The sequence below is a fragment of the Saimiri boliviensis genome, chromosome 6 (genome assembly GCF_048565385.1).
Source record: "Saimiri boliviensis isolate mSaiBol1 chromosome 6, mSaiBol1.pri, whole genome shotgun sequence".
Classification (NCBI taxonomy): domain Eukaryota; kingdom Metazoa; phylum Chordata; class Mammalia; order Primates; family Cebidae; genus Saimiri; species Saimiri boliviensis.
In genome coordinates this window covers 129,851,668-129,878,007 of record NC_133454.1, presented here as the reverse complement: position 1 = coordinate 129,878,007, position 26,340 = coordinate 129,851,668, and the positions used below count along the sequence as shown (strand labels likewise).

Below are 26,340 nucleotides of genomic sequence, written 5' to 3'. Positions count from 1 at the left end.
TCCAAGTACGGTCACTTTCTTTTTTGTGTTTTTAGTAGAGACGGGGTTTTACCATGTTGGCTAGGATGGTCTCGATCTCTCGACCTTGTGATCCGCCCACCTTGGCCTCCCAAAGTGCTGGGGTTACAGGCGTGAGTGAACCACCGCGCCCAGCCAAGTATCACTTTCACAGACACGGGGGGTTAGGAATTGAACACATCTTTTTGGGGGTGTTAAAACCCAGTCTCTTTGGATGAGTTGAGCCACCATTCAACTGACCACAGCGGACGACTCTCTAAGGGCCAGACTGGGCCAGCTTTGTTCCTCAGCACCAAGGAGTCTGTCACCTGCCCCGTAGTAGGCATTTGGGAATTGATCTTGTGACAGCTGCATTGATGCACTGCTGCACACAGCAGCTTGACACTGGCCCCAGTTACTTCTGAACTTTGGGCTGAGACTGAAACCCAGTCCCAGCTGAGCAAGGAAGAACTAAAGCTGTCACTTGGAGCCAGCAACCCAGCTGGGATCCTGAGAGCTGTGGGTAAAACCATCAGGTCTACCCCAGGAATGCTGGTGTTCTGAGTTAAAACGTCCACATCTGTCCGCCCGTGTGTGGGGACGCAGACAGAGCCACCCAGCGCCCCTCAGGCCCACGTGTCTGGGCCAGCTCAGGCCTGGCTTCCTGTGCCTCCGAGTTGACATCTCCTCCAGGACCAGGTGCTGCTGCCAAAGCAGCTTTGAAAGTGACTGACAGATCCTAAACACCAGCTGTCATCGCTGGCACCTGCTGCTCGCCGGACCAGGGAGAGTGCAGCCTTCCCTGTGGGCCTGTCATGGTGCCCGCTAGGGGAAAGGGAACCCAGGCCACCGCTAAAAGCCACAGTGTGCGACCACCTGTGGTCTTGCGAGGCAGACACCAGGAGCGTCTTCAGGCCCACCAGCAGGGAGAGACCTCCGGGGCCTGCTGCGTGACCGTCGCTGGGTCCCCATGACCCTCCTGCCTTGCTTCAAGGTACTGAGTGCTCCAAGAGTACTCTGTGAGCTGTCTTGCAGCATGCAGTGGGACTGTGGGTAAGCACAGACAGACAAACTTTTGATGGTTTCTCCTCCGTATGGCTCCCTGGAGGGCATCAACATGGAGGTAGTTGTGTCTCCGGAAAGCCAAAATGGTTCCCATAGGAATACCTTTTGCATTCTCCATGACGGCATGTCCCGGGCAGCTTAGACCCCGTCTTTGTGTGAGCTCGGGAAAGGTGCTTGTGCCTTTCTTAAGACGCTCTTCTTCCCTCTGTGCCGAAATTACCATTAGTATGTGTGCCGTGGTGGCCATGACGGAAATGGTTTCCTCCTTAGTTGTACAGTGCACAACCTGCCCAGCTGTACTTGGTCGGGCTGGTTGCCTACCTCCTTCACCTTCCACAGCTCCCATGCAGGTGGATGTTGGCAAAAGAGGGTACATTTGGGGTGTGTCAAAGTGCCCTTCCACCTGGCTCAGAAAACATTTGGAGACAAGTGCTGCTAGATCACATTTTTTGCTCAGTCAGCAAGCACAGGTGGATGTTGTGTCACATGGAGAGACTCAGGATCGGGGCATGGCATTTGCTTCCAGGGAGCCCACAGTGCCTACTTCAGGCACGTGGTCAGTGAGCAGGTTAGGGCGTGAGACGGGTTTGGGGAAGGCTGTCCCAGCGGCCTCGTGGGGAGCGTGCAGGCACCTCAGTCATTTCCGCACGAAACTGGATTGCCATGCGTCTCAGCTGCATGTGGAGAGCGGGTCTGCAGGGGGCAGGGGCGGGGCAGGGGCAGGGCAGGTTGGCAGGGGCCGAGGTCAGGGCGGACTCTGGTTCACAGGAAACACAGTACTCAATGCCACGACTCCCGCCCCCGCCGCAGCTCATCCCAGGATAGGTTTTAGATTCATGAACCAGCAGAAGGAGCTTCTGTGAGTTTCTTGTCTCCAGAAAGGCCCCTTCCTAAGGCCTGTGTGTGAGACGCCCCCGTCCAATTGCAAGGAGTTGGGGGGAGGCCACCGAGTTACACCTTTCAGACACAGTGACTGCAGCTCCTCTCAAGGAGTGACTCTTCTATGCTAGAGTGTCCCATTACTTTTCATGAATTACCCAAGACATTGAAATTTTCTAAGGGCCTGGGGTTGCCTTTTCTCTTTCCTCTCTGACTTCCTGGGCCGAGCCAGGTGCACACAGTAGGTCATCTGCAGCACTGAGTCTGCCCTCTGGGTTTAACTAGAGACCCGGGGATGGTTCTGGTGCCTTCTTACGCGAAACCCTGCAGTCGTCCGCCACCCACTTCCCACCCAACGTCCATTTCTCCCTGCTCTGCTCCTGCCTTGAGTGCATACCCATTTTGCGTCCCCTCTGGGCACATCTGGGGTACCTGGCCTATGCAGGGTACTGCGGGCATTTGGAGTAGTCTGCAGGATGAGGTTGACTCTGGAGAAAATGTCCCCTCTTCCCCAAGAGACAAGCTCAGAGGGGACATTTTCTCCAGGGTCACTCAGCTCAAGAAGGTGGACGGGGATGCTAAGGGCAGCTTCCCCTGGTTACAGGAGGTCTCCCCCTCATGGGGGATCCACTGGGCATCACCTCACTTGCTGCTCCTAAACTTTACAAGGCAGATGTTTTTCCCCGTCTTTCCAGGTCGGGCAATTGAGGCTGTAAGTAGCCAAGGTGGCCAGTGTCTGGGGTGAGATTCAAACCGATGTCTGTCTGCAAATGAAAGTGAGGCGAGGTCATGGCGTGTGCGAAGTGGGGGCTGTTTAGGTACTGAAACAAAGCAGGAAAGAACTTAAGAACAGTCCTTAATGTCAGAGAATAAGCAGTTTGCTGTTTTACTGAATAAAACAGTCTTGGAGCAAGATCTTTGCACAGTTACACATGTGGGCTAGAAAATTCTCATATGCGGCCGGGTGCTGTGGCTCACGTCTACAATCCTACCACTTTGGGAGGCCAAGGTGGGAGCATCCCTTGAGACCAGGAGTTTGAGACCATCCTGGGCAACATAGTGAGACCCTGTCTCTACAAAAAATGTAAAAATTAGCTGGGTATGCTAGTGTGTGCCTGTTGTCCCAGTTACTTGGGAGGCTGAGGTAGGAGGATTTGTTAAGGCCTGGAGTTCAAACTTACAGTGAGCTGTGATGGTGCCACTGCCCTCCAGCCTGGGCAGCAGAGCAAGACCCTGTCTCTAAATTTAAAAAAGAAAGTCCTCAGGTGCATTGGGAATCACTGAAAAAGTCTCAGCCTTGAGTGTCAATCGGAGGGGTCCCTGGAGGAGGAAGGGAGTCCAGGGGAGGGGAGGGCGGTGCGTGCGGACAGGGAACCCACTCGTACCTGTTGGAGTTATGAGCACACGCCGCCTGCCAGGGCCAGTTCTGAGGCACGGGTGGGTGACTCCACGCCCTCTCGCTCAGGACCTACCAGGCACATCATCTTCTCATTTTGCAGGCCAGCATGTCAGTGACCTTGGGGTCAAAGCAAAGCTGGGATTTGAACCACACTGTGTGTGATGCCAAAGCCTGTGTCCCCACCCACCACACTGGAATGCCCCTGCCCTCAAGTAGTCTGTGGAAGACAGCTAGCAAGTGTCCAGGCAGCCTCACCAGCCCTAAGCTCCCAGTTACAGCGTGTGCTGGCAGAAAGTGGGATGGCTCATCCTGGAGAGGCAGGGTTTGGGTGGCACTGGGCACTGCAGGAGGAGTTGCCCAGCAGGACAGATGAGCACCTGAGCACGTGACAGGTTCCCCTTGGAGCTGACAGAGATGGACTTGATCAGCCCGTGTGTCCGCACGGGAGAGTACAGGGCACTGAGCTGCAGACCCCGGGACTTGGCATCGTCCTTCCAGGGCTTCAGGGGGGTGTCGCCCTTGGCAGCTCCTCTCGCAGAGAGCCAGGAGCACAGGATGGTTGAGCAGAGGCTTGGCAGCCGGGACCTTTAGAGAACCTTCTGTGGAGGAGACACACAGGCTGGTCGCCTGCCTGGCCGTGAGTGAACCGTGGGGCCTGGGTGGGCTGACTCCCTTTCCGAAGTTCAGGGTGGAAGTGGGTGGTGAGTAGAAGGCATTTCCCATGAGGGCCACAGGTCTGCGTTCTGGTTGTGGGGGCCGTGGAGACAGGTCGAGGGGCCTGGTAGAGGCTCTGCTCATAAAGTGCCTCACGTGCCCCTAAATCCATGGCAACAGCCCGAGCTCTCCCGCCACCCAGCCTCCTTGGGGCTGCAGGGTCCTGGCCGACCACCAGGCCTGCCGGAGGTTAATGACAGCCATTACAGTAACGGCTCCCTGAGGCCTCCTGTGACACCACACCAGCGTGGCATGGCCTCATCTGACCCCACGGTGATCCCAAAAGGCCTGTAGGTTTGTTCTTACCCACCTTGCTGTGTGGGGAAGCTGAGGTTTAGAGACCCCCATCATTTACTAGAGGGCACAACAGCCATGTGACCTCACCCCAAGGCTCCCAGGGCCCTGGACCTCTGACCATGTGTAAGCCCTTGTCTGGTGGCCCTGAGCAGGTCGGGTGGGCCTGCAGGGCTGAGCCAAGAGGGGCTCACAGTTGGGACCGAGTCCTCCAGAGCGGGGCTCCCTGCGCTTAGGAGGCTGTCTTGGGGACGGGGCAGGGGAAGGAAGGTGAAGGGTCAGAACTCCCCGTAACTGCTGAGACCGGGGTGACCAGCCCCCTAGATAGTCCTGGTCTCTGGCTGTGAAGACATTACGCATGCTGGGCTATTCCTGGAAGACAAGGCCACCCAGCAGGTCTCCATGCGAGACCCTCTGATGCCGTCAGGGATGGGTCCCTGGAGGGGTGAGGAGCACACGTTCCCTGGCTGGGTCCTCCAGCCTCTCCGAGCCTCATCTGCCTCAGCTGTAAAATGGGAGGATGGAGGGGCCGCTGCCCATCTCTTGTTCAGGACGCTGAGGCCTGTCATCCACGTTTGCCCGTCCCTCCTCCTCCCCGGGACCCCCCATTCCGAGGTGGCTGCGCTGTCACCAGCTGGCTGTCACCACCTGTGCTTCCTGTAGACCCTGAACCTGGTGCTGGTGCCAGGCAGAACTGACTCGCACTCCTAGGGCCAAGAGCCCATGAGCACGTGGCCCTGTTTGATACCAGCATCCCAGGCCTCCCCCTGTGTGCCAGGGGCCTGCTAGTTTCCTCAGAGCCCGTCTGCACCTTTTTCCACCTGGGCCCCTGGCCTGGTGTCCTTTCTACACACCCCCGAGGCTCCCACGCAGCCCTGCAAGACCCTGCAGAGGCCTCCCTCCCGGCTGGCTGCCTCCCTCCCTTCCCGCTCCCCTCCACAGAGGCCTTCCCAGCTCCCCACTGACTTCCCGGCAGCAGCAGAATCCTAGGAGGTGACAGCAGCCTCCATCTTATGCCCCTTCTGCCCCCGCAGGCCACCCAGAAGGTGGGGGTGGAGGACAGTTCATCTGCAGCCAGGAGGCTCGCTGAGCCGTGCCCCGCCCCACACACTCCGGGTGCCTCGGGGGCCGGATGGGCATGTGGCGGCAAGTGCCAGCAGGAAAAGCGAGAGGACGCGGCGGCAGCTAGAGCAAAGTTGGAGCTTTTTGGTTTCTTTCCTTTAAAAAAAAAAAAAAAAACTGTCATGGCGAGAGGCAAACAGCGTGGCTTTAGGTCATATCTCCAAGGGGCAGCCCCGCCTAACCCCTCCAGTTCCCCAGCAGTGAATTCGTCGTCGTCCCCAGAGGGGGCTAGGGTCCTCAGGGGCTTTGAGATGGAAATGACCTGAGTTCTCTGCCAGGGAGCCCCCCACCACCCACCCACCGAGGCTGTGAGGGGCAGGGGATGGCTGCTGGAGGGGGGTGCGGAGAGCGCCCCAGCCGCTCCCCCTCCCCACCTGCTCCCAGCCCAGCCTGCGGATGCTCTGCGCGGGATGACGCCCGGCGCGCTGTGGGCTGTCAGATGATTGTGGGGGCTCCTGCCTGCCGCACACCGCCGGCGCCGGGACGGGAGAGGGAGGGGGCGCTGGATGCGACGCGCAGGTCCCTGCGTCTCTGGTGCCTGCTGCCGGCTCGGCGCGTGCGGGGAGCGGATAGAATCTGATTTTTTTTTGAACCTCCTTCAAGGAAAAGCAAAACAAAACTGCTGCCTCATTTCTCCTCTGGCCGATCTCCCCAGGCTCCCCTGGAAGATGCGTGTGGCCGGGACAAGCTGGAGGAGCTCATTCCCGACGCCGCCGCTGCCAAGGCCGCCGCTGCCACCGCCGCCGTTCGGGCCACTTACTTTCTTTGCCCTGGGCGGCGTCCTGGCCAGCCCCCCTTGAGCCTGCCGCTGGCTCAGCCACCCCTCCGGCAGCCGCCCCACCATGTATGACTCCTTCCTCCGGCTGGCTCCGACTCTGCCTGCCCCCACCCTGCAAGTCTCATTGTGCCACGCTCGCCTATCCCGGTAGCCACCCCCCTCTTCCTTCGCTCCTCCTGCACCCTCGCTGCCTCCTTTCCTCCATGCTGCCTGGATCTGGCGAGCTGGGGTGATTAATTGGCTATGATGATGAACGTCCCCGGCGGAGGAGCGGCCGCGGTGATGATGACGGGTTACAATAATGGTCGCTGTCCCCGGAATTCTCTCTACAGTGACTGCATTATTGAGGAGAAGACGGTGGTCCTGCAGAAAAAAGACAATGAGGGCTTTGGATTCGTGCTTCGAGGGGCCAAAGGTAAGCGCGGCTGCTGGGAGCCTGACTGTGTTCCCGTGTTTTGTGTGTGTGTGTGTGTGTGTGTCTGTGTGTGTGCACGCCTGCATGAAAAATGTTCCCCAGCTCAGGAAGAAGCATTAAATAAGCATTTTTCCTGGGGGCACTTGGTTGCTAGACAACCATGTTCTTTCACATTCTGCCTTACTCAGAAAACGCTAGGGCTTCCTTGAGGAATATTTTTAATTTCTGTAGACAACATTCTTCTGAATGGGTTCTCTCTCCCCCCTGCACCCTCCTACCTTTTGTTTTTAAACGATGGGGGGTTGTCAATATTTTGTGTTCTGGTTGAGCCAGAGGGTGGCTGCGCTCAGAGCTCCGGGTCTCAGATAGCCAGGTTTGCCCGGGCCTGAGTTTCAGGCATTAGAAACTGCCCCATTCTGGGAGTGGGCTTTGTAACGGTGGCAGGCGTTCGTGTGCTCGCCTCTAAGGTGACTTTGCAAAGGAAATGTGACAAGATGGTCCCCTCTGCCGTGGACTGAGCCAGCAGCACACATGTTACGTGGCCCGTCGTGGGAGGCTCAGGGATGCGGTCCATGGCGGTGCACCCACCAGGCGCCCTGCACTCTCGGCTTCCCCTCCGAAAGAAAACAAAATGGCATCGCCTCCCCTTGAGAGGGGACATCCGCCCACCGCATGTGTGGCTCGGCCATGTGGAAGTTTCATCTCAGAGCTTCCACGCTGTGCCAGGGGTCCCACACCTGTGCTGAGGGAGGCCTCCTTCCCGGCTGGCCTGCCCACCTGCCCCAGGCTCAGGCAGCTCCTTAGCGAGCTGTCCAGAGAGAGAAAGAGCAGATGCCTCTGTCCTTGTGAGAGCGTCCACGCCTGTCTCTCCCCTCCCCCCCCGGGAATCTTCACCTCCACACCCACCCACCCCTGGCTACTCCTGCCTCCCTAGAAAAGTCCGTCTCCTGCCCTGGAGTCGCACCTGGCAGCTGTGTGGGCCTCAGAGGCCGAGCCTCACCGTGCTGGGCAGTGGTGTTCCGGCCCCTCCCCCCACATCAGTTCCGGGGGACACTGGTCACACACAGAGTGGTCACAGAGGCCCGGGTTCCCTGTAGGGAGGACTCATGAGCAGATTCCAAATCCGTAGCCACCCACTGGGTCAGCATGATGTTCCGTCCACGTTCCAAGTCAAATTCCCTTGGTTGCGAGTCTACGTAGATGTAAATTTGGCAAGTGGTTCAGTGTGGTGTTTCTGTAGCTCTGTGTGGCAGGGGAGGAACTTTTCCATTTTTAGAACCGAAAATGTTTAGTCACTGATGCTTTTAAAGAAAATGACAGGCGTGTAGACATGTACCAAAGAGCACATGATCCAGCAGAGAGGCCAAGAAGTGTGATGGCGGCCCCAAGGTCCAGTTGACTTCATTGCTTGAGTTGCATGGACCCACCGATATGAGTCTCAAGCCCTTCCCGGGGGAGGGTTGGCCTGGACCAGCCACCTGCGCTGGGAGATGCATGGGCCCCCTTCCTCCTGGGGGTCCCGTGGGGAAGTCGGGCAGTGGGAACTTGGAAAACGTCCCCCAGGCTTGTAACCAGGTGCTCCTTGTCTTCCCAGCTGACACACCCATTGAAGAATTCACACCAACACCGGCATTCCCAGCCCTGCAGTACCTGGAGTCCGTGGACGAGGGTGGGGTGGCGTGGCAAGCCGGACTGAGGACCGGGGACTTCCTGATTGAGGTAGGGACACAGTTGTCTGTACCTTTCTGCTTGGGGAGAGCGCCGACTCTCGGGGAGACGGTCATTGTCCTGGCAGCACAGCCACGAGGCGCGGTCTGGGGGTGCTTGTGGAGGCTGCCATGAACTTTCATAGTTTGGCCAAGTTCTCGCACCGTGGGTGCCACTGCCTGTTGATCTTGTCTTGGGGGCCTTGGCCGTAACCCGTTGGAAGGAGGAGACGTCTGTGGAATTTGGCCGTTGGTCCTAAAGTAGAAGGTGGAAGGAGGAGGCATGTGGTCAGCATGATGTTGGGGACATGTGCAGATCTGTGGGTGGTTTAGTTGTGACTCTATAAATAGGCACCGAGAGCAGTCATCATCCCTTCTTGTGTCCTACGGGTGAGTCGGTGAGCACTCTTGTGTGGTGGTTGCTGGCGTGAGGTCTGTAACGTTGATGGCTAAGAGTGCGTAGATCTGCAGGTTGTGATGACGGCCCTGTCAGATGGATGGTGGCCTTCCAAGACCAAGGAGCCTGGGCAAGGGGATGGCTGGCGTCGATGGCGCCAAAAGGAGAGGTTTGAATTCAGATGCTTTGAAAACGGGCTTTTGCTGATACAGAAAAGAGCATTCCCTTCATTTCGAGAATAGAGGTGTGAGTGTCTGGGCTCTGCGAACATTCCCTAGGGGTGGCACGCTGGTGTGTGCAGGGGGTCTGAGGCCCCAGTGCGTCCGGGCACCCGGCCTTTTCGTGAGTTTAGGTGTTACTTTTAATCTTGTTATGCAAAGGAACGTGTTACTCTTTGGAAATGGGAAGAAGAAAAGAACCTGATAAGTTGAAAAGATGATATTTGAAAGGTTCAGTAGACAAACGGCCCTCGTTGGGAGTTCACGTTTCTTGGACACACACGCTCTTCCATGTCACCCTGGGCCCTGCCTCATGTACATCAGAACTCCAGGTGCAGGTGGAAGGGATGGGTATGTCGCATCCAGCCAGCCACGTGGTGGTCCCTGCCATGGGACCGGCCAGACACGCCTGTTCTGCAGACGAGGAGCCCACATTCCCTGCCCCGGTGAGAAGGCCACCCGCAACCATTTCTCCCAGTCGGGCCTAAGCGTGCTGTTCATGCTTTGATTTCAGTAGAGAGAACCTTAGAGGCCTATAGGGCTATTAAGGGGCGATGGAAAGTCAGAAGGGAAGAGACTATGGGAGGAGAGAGAGCAAGGTGAGATGGGGCGGGTGTCTGAACTCATTCTGAGTGCCTCCTGTCGATCTCTTTGATTTGCTGGAAGATACATTTAAATTATTATTGACCAGTCAGAGCCTGGTTTGCACGAGAAATGAGCTTATTTGGGTTCTTGAGTGTCGAAAGTGTCGGATGCACTGCCAGAATGATGGAGACGGGAGCTCACTGCGGGTTCCTGGGCCAACTCGGTTTGGAACCTTCGTGGAAATGCGGAGGGTCTGGGTCGAATCATCCTCAGAAGGATGCAGCTGAGATGTAAGTCCCCTTCGTGTGTGCGTGTGTGTATGTGTGTGTGTGTGTACGTGTGTGTGTGCACGCGTGTGCGTGTGTGTGTTGGGGGGGTGTGGCCTTGGGCCTAGCAGCAGGGCTGAAGTCTATAGGTGGTATGAGAGTGTGTGCATGTGTGACAGGCAGGGTGGGGGATGTTGAAATAGGTTGCTCTTGGTTCTTGATATTCAATAATAAAAGAGGGCTGCAGATGCAAGAGCACCCCCCCGTTGCTCAGCTCACTGGACTGTTTCCTGGATAAACTCATCAATAAAAGAAACGTGGCCTGCTGAGGCACGTGTGCGGGCCCCGCACTTGCCTGGTGAGCGGAGCCACACTGGGTTAGAGGATGTTGCTGTCTGTGGCTGGAGCGCTCGCCTGGGTGGGGCCGGAAAGGGCACACCTGTCCTGTTGGAAGCCTCTGTGGAAATGTGGAGCTTTGAGAGTTTCTACACTTCTGTTTCCTGCTTTGACATTGCTTTTCACCTCTGATATGCAAATATGTTTGCCATTTGGAAGCAGGTTTTGTATTCTGCATGACCTCTGACGTGCGGAATTCTAGGAATGGCTAGTCCTGAGATGCATTAGGGCTGCGCCTGCATTGCGATGTCACAGATGGCCCAAGGGGCACTGGGCCCTCCACAGCCCTACGAGGCTGCTCCACATGAGTCATGCATTAACAAGGGTGCAGGGCACAGAGAGCTAGACCCTGGCACCATCCTGGGTCCTCCCAGTTCATCATGTCCACTCAGAAATTCTCCTCTAGGGGCTTAAGACTGAGAATTCCATTGAGTTGTGTTCCTAGCCACTGGAACTTGCCACCGGAATATTTAGATCGTGTACAGCCTAAGAGGTGCGTGTTTGTTCCAGCAGACCCTGGTTCCGTGTTTTCAGCTTCGACCTTGGAGGGGTGGTATGAAACAGCCTCACGTGTCTCACGTGAGTTTTCTTTTTGGTGAGCAGCCAGCCCTAGAGCCGGTGGGGTTCCTGAACTCTCGGTGAGGTGCAAGGTCTGCACGTGAAAATCCGCCCCAAATGCAGGCATTCTGTCTTCCTCACCCCGGGCAGCTCTTGGCAAGCCTTCCTTTCTCTCTGCTGTTTGAAAGAACCTCGAAAGTGTGACAGATTTTTATTTTCCCTTTAAAAATGCATGCTGCGGTCTGAACTTTTGGACCAACGGTCACCCTTTGAAGTGAATGTTGGCTTTTAACATCTTTGGCATCTCCAGAGCTTCATTTTCCGTCGTTAACTTTGTGAGAACGTCCCGACGTGGCCATCCGGCTGTTGGCCTTGGCATCCGCTGTGGTTTCCTGCCGTGTCTGATTTTCTTGGGTACTTACCAGGTAGAATGTATTTCTCTCCTACCGAAGCTTTTGGAAAGAGTTCGTTGTTTGGTGGTGGTTTTTGTTCCTTGGTTGACCACCCCCTGACCCCACCAACCACAATCAAAGGCTTTCAGCTGTCTCCAAATCGGGAATCTCATGAGACAGACAGATGTCAGTGCACAAGCTGTGTTGTAATAAAAGGTTCCCCTTAGAGGTAGACGTGAAGGATAATCGGATGTCCCGTGGTTAGGGACATTTGATCATGGTGGCTCCACGGATGGTGCGTGGTCACCATTTCAGATCAGCTCATGTGCCGGAAACCCCTGGGATGGCTGATGACACACTGAGCCGTCCCGGATTGTGAAATGTCACCCATCCCAGGGGAGAAGGAGCCGGAGAGATTTCAGAGGCCATAGGAGGGGCAGGGCAGCAGGAAGTTGAATGCCCCTGCAGAGAGTGCCCATGAGACCTGCTGGGGGAGGGCGAGGCTTGCAGGGAAGTGGATGCTGGAGCAGCGACAGCCCCCAAGAGAAACAGGGCAGGTGTTTCTCTCCATGCAGGCCAGACCCTGGCACCATACACCAACCAGGAATGACAGAGGCCCACGTTGCTCTGGTAACAACAGGAAGCCCTGGTCCACATTGGTTTTCATAATGACTGGAGCTTGTCAGGAAGCTGAGACCAGAGAGTTTAGTCAGCCCGCCAGAATAGTTCGAAGACTTTGTGTGCTGTCTCTTAGAGATGATCCTGATTAGGCCCCTTCACTCCCACAGGATGGCTGGAGAGGTCAGAGGTTGCTTGAGAAGCTCATAAGACATCCTGAGGAGGATGTGGGTGGCTCCTGGATGACGATAATGCATGGGGTGATTAAGGAGATGTGGAGGTGGGGACGCCACATTGATGTCATGCAGGGCTCACCGTAGGTCTTCCGCAGTGAAACCCGGCTGGGCGCCACAGTCACCTGAGGGTTATAGACACCTGGTCTCCAGCCCACACACCCTGAATCAGAACCGTGAGGCAAGAGCTGGGGCATCCATGAAAGCTGCCGTGGTGACACCAGAGGTCCCCAGAGGCAGGCAAGGCGATGATCCACTGGCCCAGTCCATGTTGATGTTCCAGCCTCTTGATGTGGCGGCTCAACCAGAGTCTCCTCGGCCCAGTGCTAGCAGGTGTGCTCCGCTAATCTCCTTAAGATTAAGACTGACTCTTCCACAAACCCCTCGTTTGGCAACCTCGATTTTGTTTCTTGAGTGACTTTCGTGAACTAAAATATCCTGTGTCTGAGACATGCTTACAATGCAGCTCAATGGCAAGCAGGCAGAAGGCAAACGACATTCACAGCAGATGTCACCAGAAGCCCGTGTCCTTGTCTATAGCAGCCGAGGCTGGATCTCCAAGCCCTGCAGTGCCCCACCTAACCCTCACAGTCATCCATACGGCATGTGTGTTCCGCCTCATTTTACAGATGGGGAAACTGAGGCACGCAGGCGCAGTCACTGGCCCGTGGTGACGTAGCTGGTGACGTAGCCTGGAATTCCATCCCAGACTGTCCAACTCAGTAATGTCACGGCTCAAAGATTCACGAGCAGCACTTTGATGTGCTTCGTGTGTAAATGAGCAAAGGGTAGGAAGAAAAGCAGTGAGTTGCCAGTTTTGTTTTCAAATTAGCAAATACTTTTCTGTGACTGTCCTCATTGCTGCTGTCAGCACTCACGTGTTGCTGGGGGAAACAACAAGTGGCCATAAATGTTCTCAAAATCAATGTGGCCGTACGTAACAAGAGCCATAGAGCGGAACCAGGAATTTTACATCTAGGAATCCATGCAAAGGGAATGATCTTTAAAATACAGATAGAAATCACAGTGTGGCAAAAACAAACGGTTGGGGTGGGAGGGGTGGGGGCTGACGGTGAATGGTTCAGGGCAGTGGATGTCTGTGGTGGATTCATAAGAAAACATTAAAAATGATGCTTCCAAGGGGTTCTTAATAGCAACGGGAAAAGGTTACATTCTACTTAGTGACAAAGGCAGAATCGAAATTACCAGCACAATATCATCTAATACCATCTTTCTCCAGTACAGGCATAGAAGGAGAAAAAGGACAGGAAATATTAACCCCTAGAGGGTGGGATTGTATTATTTTCTCTTTTTTCAGATGCTTCTCTCAGATTTCCTAGAATCGAAGTATTCCTATTTTGAAAAGTATCTGTTTCATACAGAGGAAAGTATGTCTTAGAACAAAGTAATCCTAGCACTTTGGGAGGCTGAGGAGGGCAAATCACAAGGTTAGAAGTTCAAAACCTGCCTGACCAACATGGTGAAACCCCGTCTCTACTAAAAATCCAAAACATTAGCTGGGTGTGGTGGCGGTCACCTGTAATCCCAGCTACTCAGGAGGCTGAGAGAGGAGAATCTCTTGAACCCAGGAGGTGGAAGTTGCAGTGAGCGGAGATCGCACCACTGCACTTTAGACTGGGTGACAGAGCAAAGACTCTGTCTCAAAAAAAAAAAAAAAAAAGAAGAAGAAAGTTGTCTCACACAGGAGACAATGTCCAGTACCCTTGGCACCGGTGTTTGCTGTCGGAGGAGAAAGCCTTTCCAGGCATTACTCACTTTCCTGGGGGCCATTCCTCACCCACCTGCTGCAGGGCTCAGACGATGCCTGTGGTTTTTGTGATTGTTTTCTTGGCCCTGAAGTGGCCAATCTCCTTTTTGTGTTAATTTCTCTAAATAGGTTTTCCCTTGCAGTTGAAGCAGGCGACAACATCTTCATCCTTGAAAGGTGGTGCTCGAGTTTGCTAATTACTTTTTCCTCCTATGAGGGTGTGGATATGCTTTATACTCGAGGTTTGTATTTAAGTCAGGATGCTAAGGGGGATGCCCTGCTGTTTTCCTTGGAGACCCTGGGAGTGTCTCATAAGGCAGGTGCGGTGGCTCATGCCTATAATCCCAGCACTTTGGAGGCAGGTGTGGGCAAATCAATTGAGATCAGGGGCTCAAGAGTACCCTGGCCAACATGGTAAAATCCCATCTCTACTAAAAATACAAAAATTAGCCAGGCATGGTGGCACGTGCCTGTAATCCCAGCTACTCGGGAGGCTGAGGTAGGAGAAACGCTTGAACCTGGGAGGCGGAGGTTGCAGTGAGCTGAGATTGTGCCACTGCACTCCAGCCTGGGCCACAGAGTGAGACTCTGTCTCAAGAAAAAAATGTTTCTTAGGCTGGTACTTAAAAACAGGACTTGAGAATTGTGAGGCGGCCTCTAACATGTTTGACTTCTCAACCAAGCTGGCATGAGGAACAGTTGTTAGAGCTCGCTGCTCGGGGGTCAACCCCACTCCCCCGCTTCAGTGTTAAATATGACTTGGAGGAAAGAAAATGAGGTCCAGATTCAGCACGATCAGTCGTTACGCTTGCTGGGTCTCAGTATTCCTTTTGATATAATGGGTGGCTGTGACAGTAGAATCACCTGACATGAACTGAGTCCACCCCAAGCTCTCAGCACCAGAGTGCTGGACAGAGGCACTGAGCACAGGGCTGGCATTCAATCAACTTTCTTTTTTAGAAACAGGATCTTGTTCTGTTGCCCAGGCTGGAGCACAGTGGCACTGTCACAGTTCACTGGAGACTTGAATTCCTCAGTTCAAAAGGTCCTCCTACCTCAGCCTCCCAAGTAGCTGATACTACAGGCATGCACCACCACACTTAGCTAACTTCTGCATATTTTTTTGAGATGGAGTCTTGCTCAGTTGCCCAGACTGGAGTGCAGTGGTTCAATCTTGGCTCACTGCAGTCTCCGCCTCCCAGGTTCAAGTAATTCTTCTGCCTCAGCCTCCTGAGTACCTGGGATTACAGGCACACACCACCACACCTGGCTAATTTTTGTATTTTTAGTAGAGATGGGGTTTCACCATGTTGGCCAGGCTGGTCTTGAACTCCTGACCTCAGGCGATCTGCCCACCTCAGCCTCCCAAAGTGCTGGGTTTACAAGCGTGAGCCACTGCACCTGGCCACTCTTCTACTTTTTTGTAGAGCCAGAGTCTTGCTTCATTGCCTAGGCTGGTGTCAAACTCCTGGCCTCAAATGATCCTCCCACCTCAGCCTCCCAACTCACTAGGACTAAAGATGTAGACACCCCACCCAGCCTCAGTCAGTATTTGTCACTGATTATCATCTTGTCCTTCATCATCATTAATGATGCCTGACTCACAAGAGGAAACCAGCAGCTATTAGTTGAACAAACAGTGAGGATAATATTATAATAATGACTGATGTTTGTTACCACTGTTATTTCAAGCGTGTAGCAGTTACAGAGCACACCCACCATGTGCCAAGTACGTCAGACACTTTCAGCCAAGAGCGCATGAGCCACAGCTTCCTTGTGCCTCTGTTATAGGAGACATCACTAATATGGGTGCCTGCCTCACGCCTCGCCAGCCCCCAAAATCCCTGGCAGGCATATCTCCTGCTTTGGCTCAAAGCCTGCTCCCAGGGCACTTACCACCTTGTACAATTCCATGTTGGCGGCTTTTAGGTCTCCTTGAAATTCTTATTCCTGATGCCCACCTTGCCCTCCAGCAGCAAATCCCAAGGCCAAGGCCAGAGCCCCGCTGTGGTTTCCCTGGTGCCACTATCCCTTGGTCTAGTGGTTCAGCCACGTGACCCAGCTCACATTTCTCCAGCTTGCCTTTTGGGATATTGCGAGAGACTTTGTCCTGCATCCTGCTGGTGGCCCTCAGGACCAATCTAGGAACTCTCTCCACCCACTCCACCCACCAAAATTTCTTCAGCTCTCATTTAACTGGTCTTAAATGGCTACTTAATTCAATAACTAAGTTAAAGACAAAACACCAGCTGATGTTAGCAGGAATCCAGAGTGACTGCTGAATTCTTGACCTGGGGTCACATTGGTGCCTTGGTCACTGAGGCCAATATTTCATTGCATCACACCAAAGACAAGCAGTGTCTGTCCTCCATCCCTCTGAGTGTGGGACGTTTCTGTCCTGACAGCTCGGTGGTTTCTCACCATGTCGTCAGGATCCACTGACCAAGGGTAATAGCATTGAGAGGTCTTTAGTCTCTGAGGCTTAATGCACTGTGGTCTTCGTTCTCCTAGGCAGAGGCCACTGCTCTGTGGGGAGCCCTGGATGGCTGGGAGCTTCGATCTCTTTTCCGCACATGGCCTTCTGGGCCTGGGGGTGGGGGTCGTTCTCTTTGTCCTCTACATTGACTGGGAACAGGTGGTTCGGGCTGAGGAGCAGCCCAGGAATCTTGCTGAGAAGGTGGATGCAGACAGTTTGGCAACTGCAACTCTGAAGTCTGGGCTCGTTCATTTTGGGGTTCTAATTTGAAGCATCAGTGATTTCAATTCCAGGCTAAAAAAAGATTCAGAATCACTTCAGGGGACCACGGCTGCTGTGTTCAGATGCCATGGGGCTGACAGATGGCAGCACGCAGGGTTAGAGAGAGGCAGAGAGGAGCCGCGGTCAAGGGCATGGGCTGTGCCATCTGATCTGGGTTTGAATCTGGGCTCTGCCTCTTCTTAACTGTGTGAACTCGTGCAGGTTGCTCATTTCTTGGCCTTGGTTTCTCAAACTGTAAATAAAAGGGTCTGTGAAGCATGCAGCAGTTTCCGGCCTCATGAGTTCTCCACAAATGGTGGCAATTGTAAAAATGACTTCTGAAATTTCACTCATTCATTTCTGAAGCATACATTGTGCCCCCCAGGTACTGGGCTAGAAGAAAGGCGTGAATCAGACACAGTTCCTTGGGGAACACACAGTCTAGAAGGGGGAGGCAAAAAGCAGAGTGCGGCGAAGGCCCCAAAATAAATCAGGAAAAGGGCTTCATGAAAGATGGTGTTGGCACCAGGCTTTGATGGGTAAGTGAGCTTTTTGTAGGCAGAACTGAGGAGGAAGCTCTTGAGCAAAAGCTTAGAGGATCAGGAATGTTCAGGGCGGATCTGGGGAGTGGTCAGATGCTGTGAAGCTGGGGGAGGTCCTGCTGGTGGAGCGGGGTTCTAGGGTGTGGGCTAAGTAGGTACAAATATGTGTGGCTGGATGGCGACCCATAGCAATAGCATTGCCAGATCTCTCCAGGGTGCTGAACCCCTTGTGAGTTACAGTCTCTCTCCAGGGTGCTGAACCACTCCAGGGCACTGGCTCTCTAGGGTGTGCTGAACCAGAGAGCTGCGAGGTTAGGAGGCAGCCTTCCTCAGGAAGTCTGAAGGAAGCCCTCAGCATGTCCCCTCCCTCTGTCCCTGCAGCTTTCATTTCTGTCACCTGTGTCCTTGGACTTTCTAGGCATAGAGGCTCATTATCTAGTGACAATCTCATCTACTTGGGAGAGAGGAGAGGCCAAGGAGCCAATCAGCATCTGCATGTCCTGTGCTTTGAGCCCCACTCCCCTCACCACTGAGGCTTCAGCTCACATGCTGTCTTCTCAGAAAGGCCCCTCTGGGCACCCTTGGGTTGCCCTGACTCTCACAGTCGCACCGTGTGCTTCTGTGACCATAGGAATCATCTCCTGTTTTAGGTGGTTGACTTACTATCCACCTTCCTCACGGAACATTCCCTGTGGGCCAGAGAGTTTGCTGACCAGGTCTCTGCTGCAGCTGCAGCATACAGCGCGGTGCCAGCTGTGTAACGGAGGCCCCAGAGCATGTGTTCAGTGATGGGCACTCCTGGGAAGCAGGAGTTTCACACCTGTCTTGCAGGTAATGAAACTGAGCCTCAGAGAGATTAAGAAGCCTGCCCAGGTCCCTCCAGAGAGGTCTGAATCTAAGCTGACTCCAAAGCTTGTTTCTTTTGCCCTGTGTCTGTCTGTCTCTTTTGCCCTGTGTCTGTCTGAGGCTCTGGGTAAGTCCCAGCTCACTGGGATGTATGGGAGGCATAGTGGGCTGACATCTCCACGTTGGAAGCTGCTGGCACCAGGTCCTCTGATGCACCCATTTGTGGCTCTGAGTCCTCTCCACCTGCCCTCTCCTCCCTCCTATAACCCGCTGCCCCCCTCCCAGCATGCTCAGCAGGCTCTTGTTAGCACTGATTTGTCTTTGCCTTTGGTGCCCTTTTGCGGGGAGTTTCATGACACAAGCAGTTAGGTTGGCAAATGAACTGGAGGAAGGCCCTGTGCTAGGTGCCCCATAGGATCTTTTAATTGATGGAGCTTGTCAGCCCTGGGAATTGGGGTGTGTGCGTGCCAACAGTAAGCAGAGTGGGATGAGAAGGGGAGGCAGAGCTGACGCTGTACAGCCCTGAGAATGGGGGCCCCACTGTGGTCTCATGAAGTCCACCACCACCAGCAAGGTCTCTACCTCCCTCTCCCCAGGATCTTCAGATGGGTTCCATGGAGAAAGCTTTTCCATGCATTTCCTTTGGGTTCAGCCCTTGTGGCAGGACCTAGGGGGTCAGGGAGATAAAAAAGGGGCTGTCCCAGGCATGGGCACCTCCTTCAGCACCCTCAGGGCTGGGGCTGCAGAGGGAGAAGCAAGGTATCTGGGTGAGAAGGGAGATGTCACTTGTGCCAGGCCAGTGAGGAGATGGACATCGCCATTGGGTGCTCTCCCTGGTCTCCAGAATGTGCCACACCCCTCCTGCCCCCAGACACTTGCCCACAATTCTGCCTTCTCCACCTGCCCTGCCAGGATGCCTCCTGCATCTGCTTCAGATGTCGGCTCCTTGAGAGTTGCCTGCAATGTCCACTCATAAGCCCTCGCCATGGTCACTTCCTGCATGTACCCCATGAGATAAGGGATCACCCAGAGCCGAGCACATGGCAGATATCCAATAAATATTCCTTAAGGAAAGGAAGGTACCACTGAGGAGAGCACAGCCAAGACAGAATGACATCCTGGAGAAGGGGCTCCTTCCTCCCAGACCCCTTTCCCATCTCCATCAGGGCCAGAACTTGAAAAGCTAATGGAGGTGGAGGGATGGAGTCATTTACATCAGAGAGAACGTGAGAAGACAGCCCTTCCCTGGAAAGTGCCAGCCTTCTCTCCCCAGGCCCACTGGGATTCCGAGGGGAATTGTGTGCCCCTCCTCTTGGGAAATTTTGAGTAAACTCTACCCCCATATCTGCCTGGTAGCCAGCTTTCACATTAGCATTATTTCACTGTGTCTCGAGTAAATCATGTCAGACAAAATATAATCGGGAATGCAGAGAAGCCAAGGAAAAAACCAGGGATGCTGCCACCAGGAGACAGTGTCCATATAACAAGGTTTGTCTTTGTGGATTGTTCTTTCTATGTGTCTGTTAGTAATACATTTTGTCACGTGTTTATAGACTTTTTTTTCATTTGGGTATGTCTTTTTTATTGCGGTAAAATACACAGACCATAAAATTTACCATCGAACCCGTTAGCACTCCCTCTCCCTCTCCCTCCCAGCCCCAGGCAGACACTCTTCCCCTCTTCCTCTTGGGTCTGCCTGTTCCGGACATTCCTGTTCATGGAATCAAGCTCCAGGCCACCTTTTGTGTCTGGCTTCTTTCAGCAGCATCTGCTTTAGGTTCATCCGTGTGGTGGCGTGCGTCCACACTGCCTTCCTTTTGTGGGTTAATACAACGTTTGCATCGTGTGGTTAGACGACAGTTAGTTTATCCATTCGCCAGTTCAGGGATACTTGTTTCCACCTTTTGGTCACTGTGGATAACGTGGACGTGAACATTTTTGTACCAGGTTTTGTTTTCAGTTCTTCGGGGCACGTACTTAGGCGTTGGAATTTCTGGGCCATGTGGTAATTCCGTGTTTCCTGAAACTGCTGCCGCACACCCCAGAGTCCCCATCCTGGGTGGGATGGGCAGGCGTTCAGCAAATGCTGAGTTCACGACCTTCGTCCCACGCCTGGGCTGAAGGACCACAGAGGGAAGGAGGCCCCGCCCCCTTTTGTTAAGACAGAGCTCAGACCCAACAAAAGCTTCCCTGCTGGGCAGCATGATACATGCTGCAAATAAAACTCACCACAGCCATGGCGGTGACCGTGCAAAATGCTGATGCTGCTTGAGAACCTACTGCGTGCCAGCACCATTTCTGAGAGAGTTCACACACATGACCTCACTTCGTGTTCAGTTTATCTCAGTTATTTTTATCACCTCCTTTCCCTGCACGAGGAGGCTTACAGCACAGAGTGGGGACTCACTGGCCCACAGGCACACGGCGAGCGGCAAAGCCAGGCTGTTCTTCCAGGGTCGATGTTATCTCTTCCCACCCTCCCGCTCCAACCACCCTCCTGTGCCACCTGTCAGGGAGGAGGAGTCCTGCCCAGTTTGATGTCTTCTGTGATGCAGATTCTAGAGGAAAGGGAAAAACAAAGAAACAGAGGCAGCTGAGGCAGAAAGATGGAAGGGACGATAGTCATGCGTGGGCAAGCCTTGAAGGGAGACTGGGGACTTGCTTTTACACACAGATTATAAAAGATGGGGCTACCAAAAGATACTGCTTTGTGCTTTTAGTTAGATTTATTTTGGCTGGGTGCAGTGGCTCATGCCTGTAATCCCAGCACTTTGGGAGGCCAAGCCAGGCAGATCGCCTGAGGCCAGGAGTTCAAGACCAGCCTGCCCAGCATAGTGAAACCCCCATCTCTACTAAAAAATGCAAAAATTAGCTACTCAGGTGGCTGAGGCAGGGAGATTCACCTGAACCCAGGAGACGAGGTTGCAGTGAGCCAACATTGTGCCACTGCACTCCAGCCCGAGTGACAGAGCAAGACCGTCAAAAAAAGAAAAAAGTTAAATTCCTTTTAATAACTGGAGAAGTGCTATTAAAGATCAGAAACCCCATTTCCTATCTATTTGGTATCTGGACTATGATTCTTTGAAAATCATTCCAGCAAGGACTGGACCACATGGGGTTAGGGTATCTATCTGGGTCACACACACCTACAAACTTATTTTGAGCAACTGCCAGATAGGCTCAGGCCTGGAGCCTAGTGGTTGGTGAAACAGATTTGAATCTATCTTGTCCTTCTTCCCAGAGAGTGCAGAGGTCAGGTCCTACGCTTCTTCTCTGCAGCCCCATGGCCAGGCGTGGAGTAAACGGGGCAAAAAGCGAGCTGTGTTACTGGTCTTGCCTATTTCAGTGAAGGACGGTAAATAACTCTCCCTACTGTGCCACCCCTCCTCCTTTGCTGGGTCCCAATTATCTGCAAGAAAGGTGATGTGCCCTCCTCCCTCCTGCTCCCCATCACACCCCACCCCATGTGCACCAGGTTTTACTCAAATCTAGCAAATCCCGTTCAGAGTTGTCTGGTTCCTCAGAGAATGGTTAGGAAGAGAATTCCACAGGGACCCAACTCTTAATTCTGTATTGAATAGAAAAACCCATCTCAGCAGTCACTTTTTCTACCCCTAGGCGGAACATAAGGTCTTTTTTCTCTGAGGGCTACTTGAGAAATAGAGGCCCCCCCCCCAGGCAGGTGATAGAGAGCTCCCAGAGGCTCCTTCTCCATCACGGCAAGCTTTCAGACTGGTTTGGAGCAGTTCAGACTGTTAGAACGGCTATCAGATGACATTGCTGTTGTCCCATGCCCAGGTGTGCCTAAGCAGAGGCATCCTGCAAAGTGGTTGCTCCACCCATATTGTGAAAGTAAAGGAAGTGGGGAAAACAGGGGCTGAGGAACAAGAGGGCTGGAAGGGCTGCCCTTGGGGATCCTGTGTATTGGGTGAGGCCAGCCGTGGCCACCGTGAACCGTGAACTTGGAAAGTGGGAAGCCTGATTAGACACTTTGCCTTGGAACGCCTAAGTGCTGCACTTGGGACACCAGCTTCATTACCTGTGACCACCCTGGAGGGTTGAGGTGCCTCTACTTGTCATTTTTCATGGCTGCGTAGTATTCCATGGTGTATATGTACCACATTTTCTTTGTCCAGTCTATCATTGACGGGCATTTGGGTTGGTTCCAGGTCTTTGCTATTGTACGCAGGGCTGCAATGAACATACATGTGCATGTGTCTTTATAGTAGAATGATTTATCGTTCTTTGGATATATACCCAATAGTGGGATTGCTGGGTCAAATGGAATTTCTATTTCTAGATCCTGGAGAAATCGCCACACTGTCTTCCACAATGATTGAACTAATTAACACTCCCACCAACTGTGTAAGATTGTTCCTATTTCTCCACATCCTCTCCAGCATCTGTTGTCTCCAGATTTTTTAATGATCACCATTCTAACTGGCATGAGATGGTATCTCAATGTGGTTTTGATTTGCATTTCTCTAATGACCAGTGATGATGAGCATTTTTTCATGTTTGTTGGCCTCATATATGTCCTTTCTTGAAAAGTGTCTGTTCATGTCCTTCGCCCACTTTTGAATGGGGTTGTTTTTTTCTTGTATATCTGTTTTTGTTCTTTGTAGATTCTGGATATTAGCCCTTGACACAGCCTGATGGGTGAGTCTCTTCTAGCCGGGAAGGGAAACGATCTTTCCCGCCTGAGGCTCACAGTCATTCACACTGAATTGCCTGGGTTTGAGGGGGCATGGAGCATAGGAAATCAAAACGCTACCCTCGCCACCATGGGCTGCCAGCCTCAGAGTTGCTTGGGGTCCACACGATGCTGAGAACAGTAACAAGGACTGTTTCAATAATGACCTCTGCCACTTCTTGAGCAGTTACTGTGGGCCAGGGTCCCCTTCCATGCTCAGCGATCTCAGGAGGGAGGTGGCATTAGCATCATTTTGCACATGGAGCAGCTGAGGTTTGGTGAACATAAGGATGACCCAAGTCACAGGAGATGGTGAGGGAATGACAGTGCAGGCAGAATTCAAACCCAAGTCAGGCTCTGGCTCCGAAGTTCTTGAACACTGTGTATGACTCCTGTTGTGACAGGGAAGTGGGTCAGGGGGCTCTCAGGGGTCCTGGCCACCCTGATGCTGGGCTCAAAGCTAGGTCTTGTCCCAGCTCCTGGACTGAGATAAAACTGGGAAGCGTTAGCCCCAAGGAACTTGTCAGCCCTGAGGACCCATGGCAGGCAGAGCTGCCTCCAAGCCCTGGTATGTGTATCATTTCCCTGTTGTCAGTGCAGCAGCTGAGCCTCTGCAGCACCCGTGTGGGGTCAGCAGGGATGCGTTTTAATTCCTGTATTGGACCCAGCCGCACCTGTTCCAGGAAGACTTTGTTTTGTTGTTGGTTAATTTTCCCAGAGTGGTGGTTTTTTTTTTTTTTTTTTATGAGCTGTCTTATTACAGTGGCCTGATTTCTTGTTCACATTTGTTTTTTGTTTTTTCGTTTTTTCCTGGAGGACAGACTGTGTGCCCAGCAGCCCCATCGCCAACCCCATCCCCAGCCTGGGGCCTCTCTAGACAACCCCTGCCTCAGCCCAGCAACACTGGGATTCTGACATTGAGCAGGATGAAGCTTGTGTGTACCTTGACTGCCCCTTCAAAGCATTCTTGACATGTTTTGTGTTTTGGGGGTTCTTTTGAGAGAGAGTCTCACTCTCGCTCAGGCTAGAGTGCAGTGGTGCAATCTAGGCTCACTGCAACCTTCACCTCTCAGGTTCAAGCGATTCTCCTGCCTCAGCCTCCTGAGTAGCTGGGATTACAGGCATGTGCCACCACGCCCAGCTAATTTTTGTATTTTTAGTAGAGACGGGGTTTCATCATGTTGGCCAGGCTGGTCTCAAACTCCTGACCTCAGGTGATCTGCCCACCTTGGCCTCCCACAGTGCTCGGATTCCATGCATGAGCCACTGGGCCCAGCCTTTGAGGAGGCCTTTTGATGAATTTCCTACTTGTTCATAGTCCCTTCCAGGCTAGGGTCATCTTAAAGGCAGTCACCTTCTTCTCCACGTGTTTGTCTGAGGCACAGATGTCGATCTTGGCAAAAGGCATGGGCTGTTGTTTGCTGAATAAAATGCATAGAGGAAGGAATCAATTAAATGAACACAGCAAGCTGGGACTCAGTGACTCTGCAGGGTTTGGCAGGCAGGTCTGGAGATTGATTTCAGCGCCGTCCTCACCCCTGGCTTTGCTGAGCTCTGCACTGTCTCTGGGAATGCATGTTGGAAAGGCGTGTTCTTCCAAGATCAATCTCCTTCTTGCATCTGCAGCCAGCAGGAGCTGCCATGCAGGAGGGCTGAGGGTCCTGCCCTGAGACTGGGGCCCCTCTCAGTTCCTATCACTGCCCCCACCCCACATGGAGGTATCCAGCCCGGGACCCATTGGGAAGCAGATGGACAGATGCCAGGAGTGGCCAGATACAACATTCTCTTCCTTTTAACTGTACGATCCCACTCACGTGAGGTTCCTAGAGTGGTCACATTCGACACGTTCGTAGAGACAGAAAGCAGGATGGTGGGTGCCAGGGGATGGGGAGTTAGTGTGTAATGGGGACAGTTTCAGTTTGGGAAGATGAGAAAGTTCTGGAGATGCGTGCTGGTTATGGCTGCACACAATGCCGTGAACTGACCACTTTAAAATGCTAAATTTTATGCTAATTTGTCTTTTACTACATTTTTTTTTCATTTGAAATTTTTTAGAAGGCAGTACTCTTCGCGTTCTGTTTTTAACTTCTGAAGAGTTGGGTTTTCTTGTTAGATCTGGGGCAAGCCCTGGCGTGCTTCCTTAGCTCTGAAACAGGACCAGTGATGACATCTGCTTGCCGCCACGTCAAACCCTGGGGTCAGCTGAGACCCTGGGCAGGGCTCCATCTCAGCCCTGGCCCCAGGCCTCCTCTACTCTCTCTGTTCCTCCCCTCCTCCACCGGCAGTCCTTAAATGGCTTCCTGTTGATTCAGGGCTCTGACCAGCCCATGGCATGGTTTCTACCTTTTACTGTTGGGCAGCCTTCCCCCATGGGACCTTAATGAGAGCAAAGACTGTCTTTCTTGCTCACCTGCAAGAGAAGGTACCCAGCACCTAGCAGGAGCACAATCAAGCCTCATTAAAATGAACAAAAAACAATGCCAAAATATAAAAGAAAGAGAGGGGTATTTGCATACCAACCATGAAGGGAGCCCCCAGACGCCATCCCAAATGCCAGCCACAGCTCATAGACCAACCACTGGAGTGTGATGATATTTCTGCTTTTTAAAGAAGTATGCAAAAATACTATGTGTATTGTCTGTACTCCACATTTCCCAAGGGAACTCAAATGTTGTGCAAAAGTTCTAGAAAGCTCCACACCAATGTGATCATCCTCCAAGGTAAGCTTTCCTCCAACGGGCTACCTTGGAGGAAGATATGGATTGAGGGTGAGTCACAGGGGACTCCACTATTTTTTAATTGATACCTAGTAATTGTACATATTTACGGGGCCTATGTGATGTTTTGATGCGTGCCCACGATGCCTAAGAATCAAATCAGGATAACTGCAATGTCATTACCTCCAGCCTTCATTTATTTGCACTGGGAACATTCTACATCTTCTCTTGTATAGTATATTTTGAAATAGACAATGAATTATTATTAACTAGAGCCACCTTGGACCTTCTGTAACGTAACTTTAAAAGAAAAAAAAAACTTGTATTATTTGTCTAATTAAAAATAAACAAGCCGAAATTACGGCTCTCAAGCCCTAGGGACCGACTCTGCGTTATTCTCGGTCTCGTTGAGGGCTTTTGTCATCTTCACCTCTTGAGCAGGTGCGACTCCTGGGCCAGATACACATCTCCAGGAAATCCGTGTCCTGTTTGTGTCACTTGGTATTTCCCAGAAGATGACGGGAGGCGTCGGGGGGAAAGATGGAAGTGACAGCCCGGCCTCCACTTCCGTGGGAGGGAAGCACCCAGCTAGCGTGGACACAGGGGAGTCGCCTCTCAGCTCCGCCTCAGCTGCAATGAGACAGGCTAAGCCGCCGTCCCCATAAACCTAACGAACCCATCACTCTGTTCTCCAAAGCGGTTCACGTGGGGCGACCTAGCGAGCTCAGTTCTTCCCGGAGTTCCTGCTGAGGCTCCTCCGTTGCTCGCTGGTTAGTTTTTTCACTAGGACATTGTCTTTATCCGGGCCGTTCACCCCCCGCCCCGCCCCAGTGCTGCAATTCTGGATTTAAATTCAAATCGAACGGAAAATCAAACTGATAAGACCCATGGGCATTTTTAGCCAAGAAAATTTATCTCAAAGGCAGCCTAATTGCCGGTTGCCAGGCAGGATGGTTTGAGGTCAGGGCACAGCGCAGGAAGTATTGGGTTGGTGTTGTCTGATTT

The 26,340-nt window shown here is 53.0% G+C and overlaps 1 protein-coding gene across 15 annotated transcripts in view; it reads left to right on the top strand.

The window, feature by feature from the left end:
• Nucleotides 1-26,340, top strand: part of SHANK2 (SH3 and multiple ankyrin repeat domains 2) — a 684,346-nt gene that overhangs the window by 483,095 nt on the left and 174,911 nt on the right. For 14 of the 15 annotated variants that reach the window (XM_074401828.1, XM_074401830.1, XM_074401824.1 and 11 more), the window contains 2 exons: nt 6,581-6,663; nt 8,258-8,382. In XM_074401828.1, coding sequence (XP_074257929.1) covers nt 6,581-6,663; nt 8,258-8,382 — 208 coding nt within the window. Of the gene's footprint in view, nt 1-5,936; nt 6,664-8,257; nt 8,383-26,340 lie in introns of those variants that run through there. The other variant, XM_074401836.1, reaches the window with a different exon arrangement.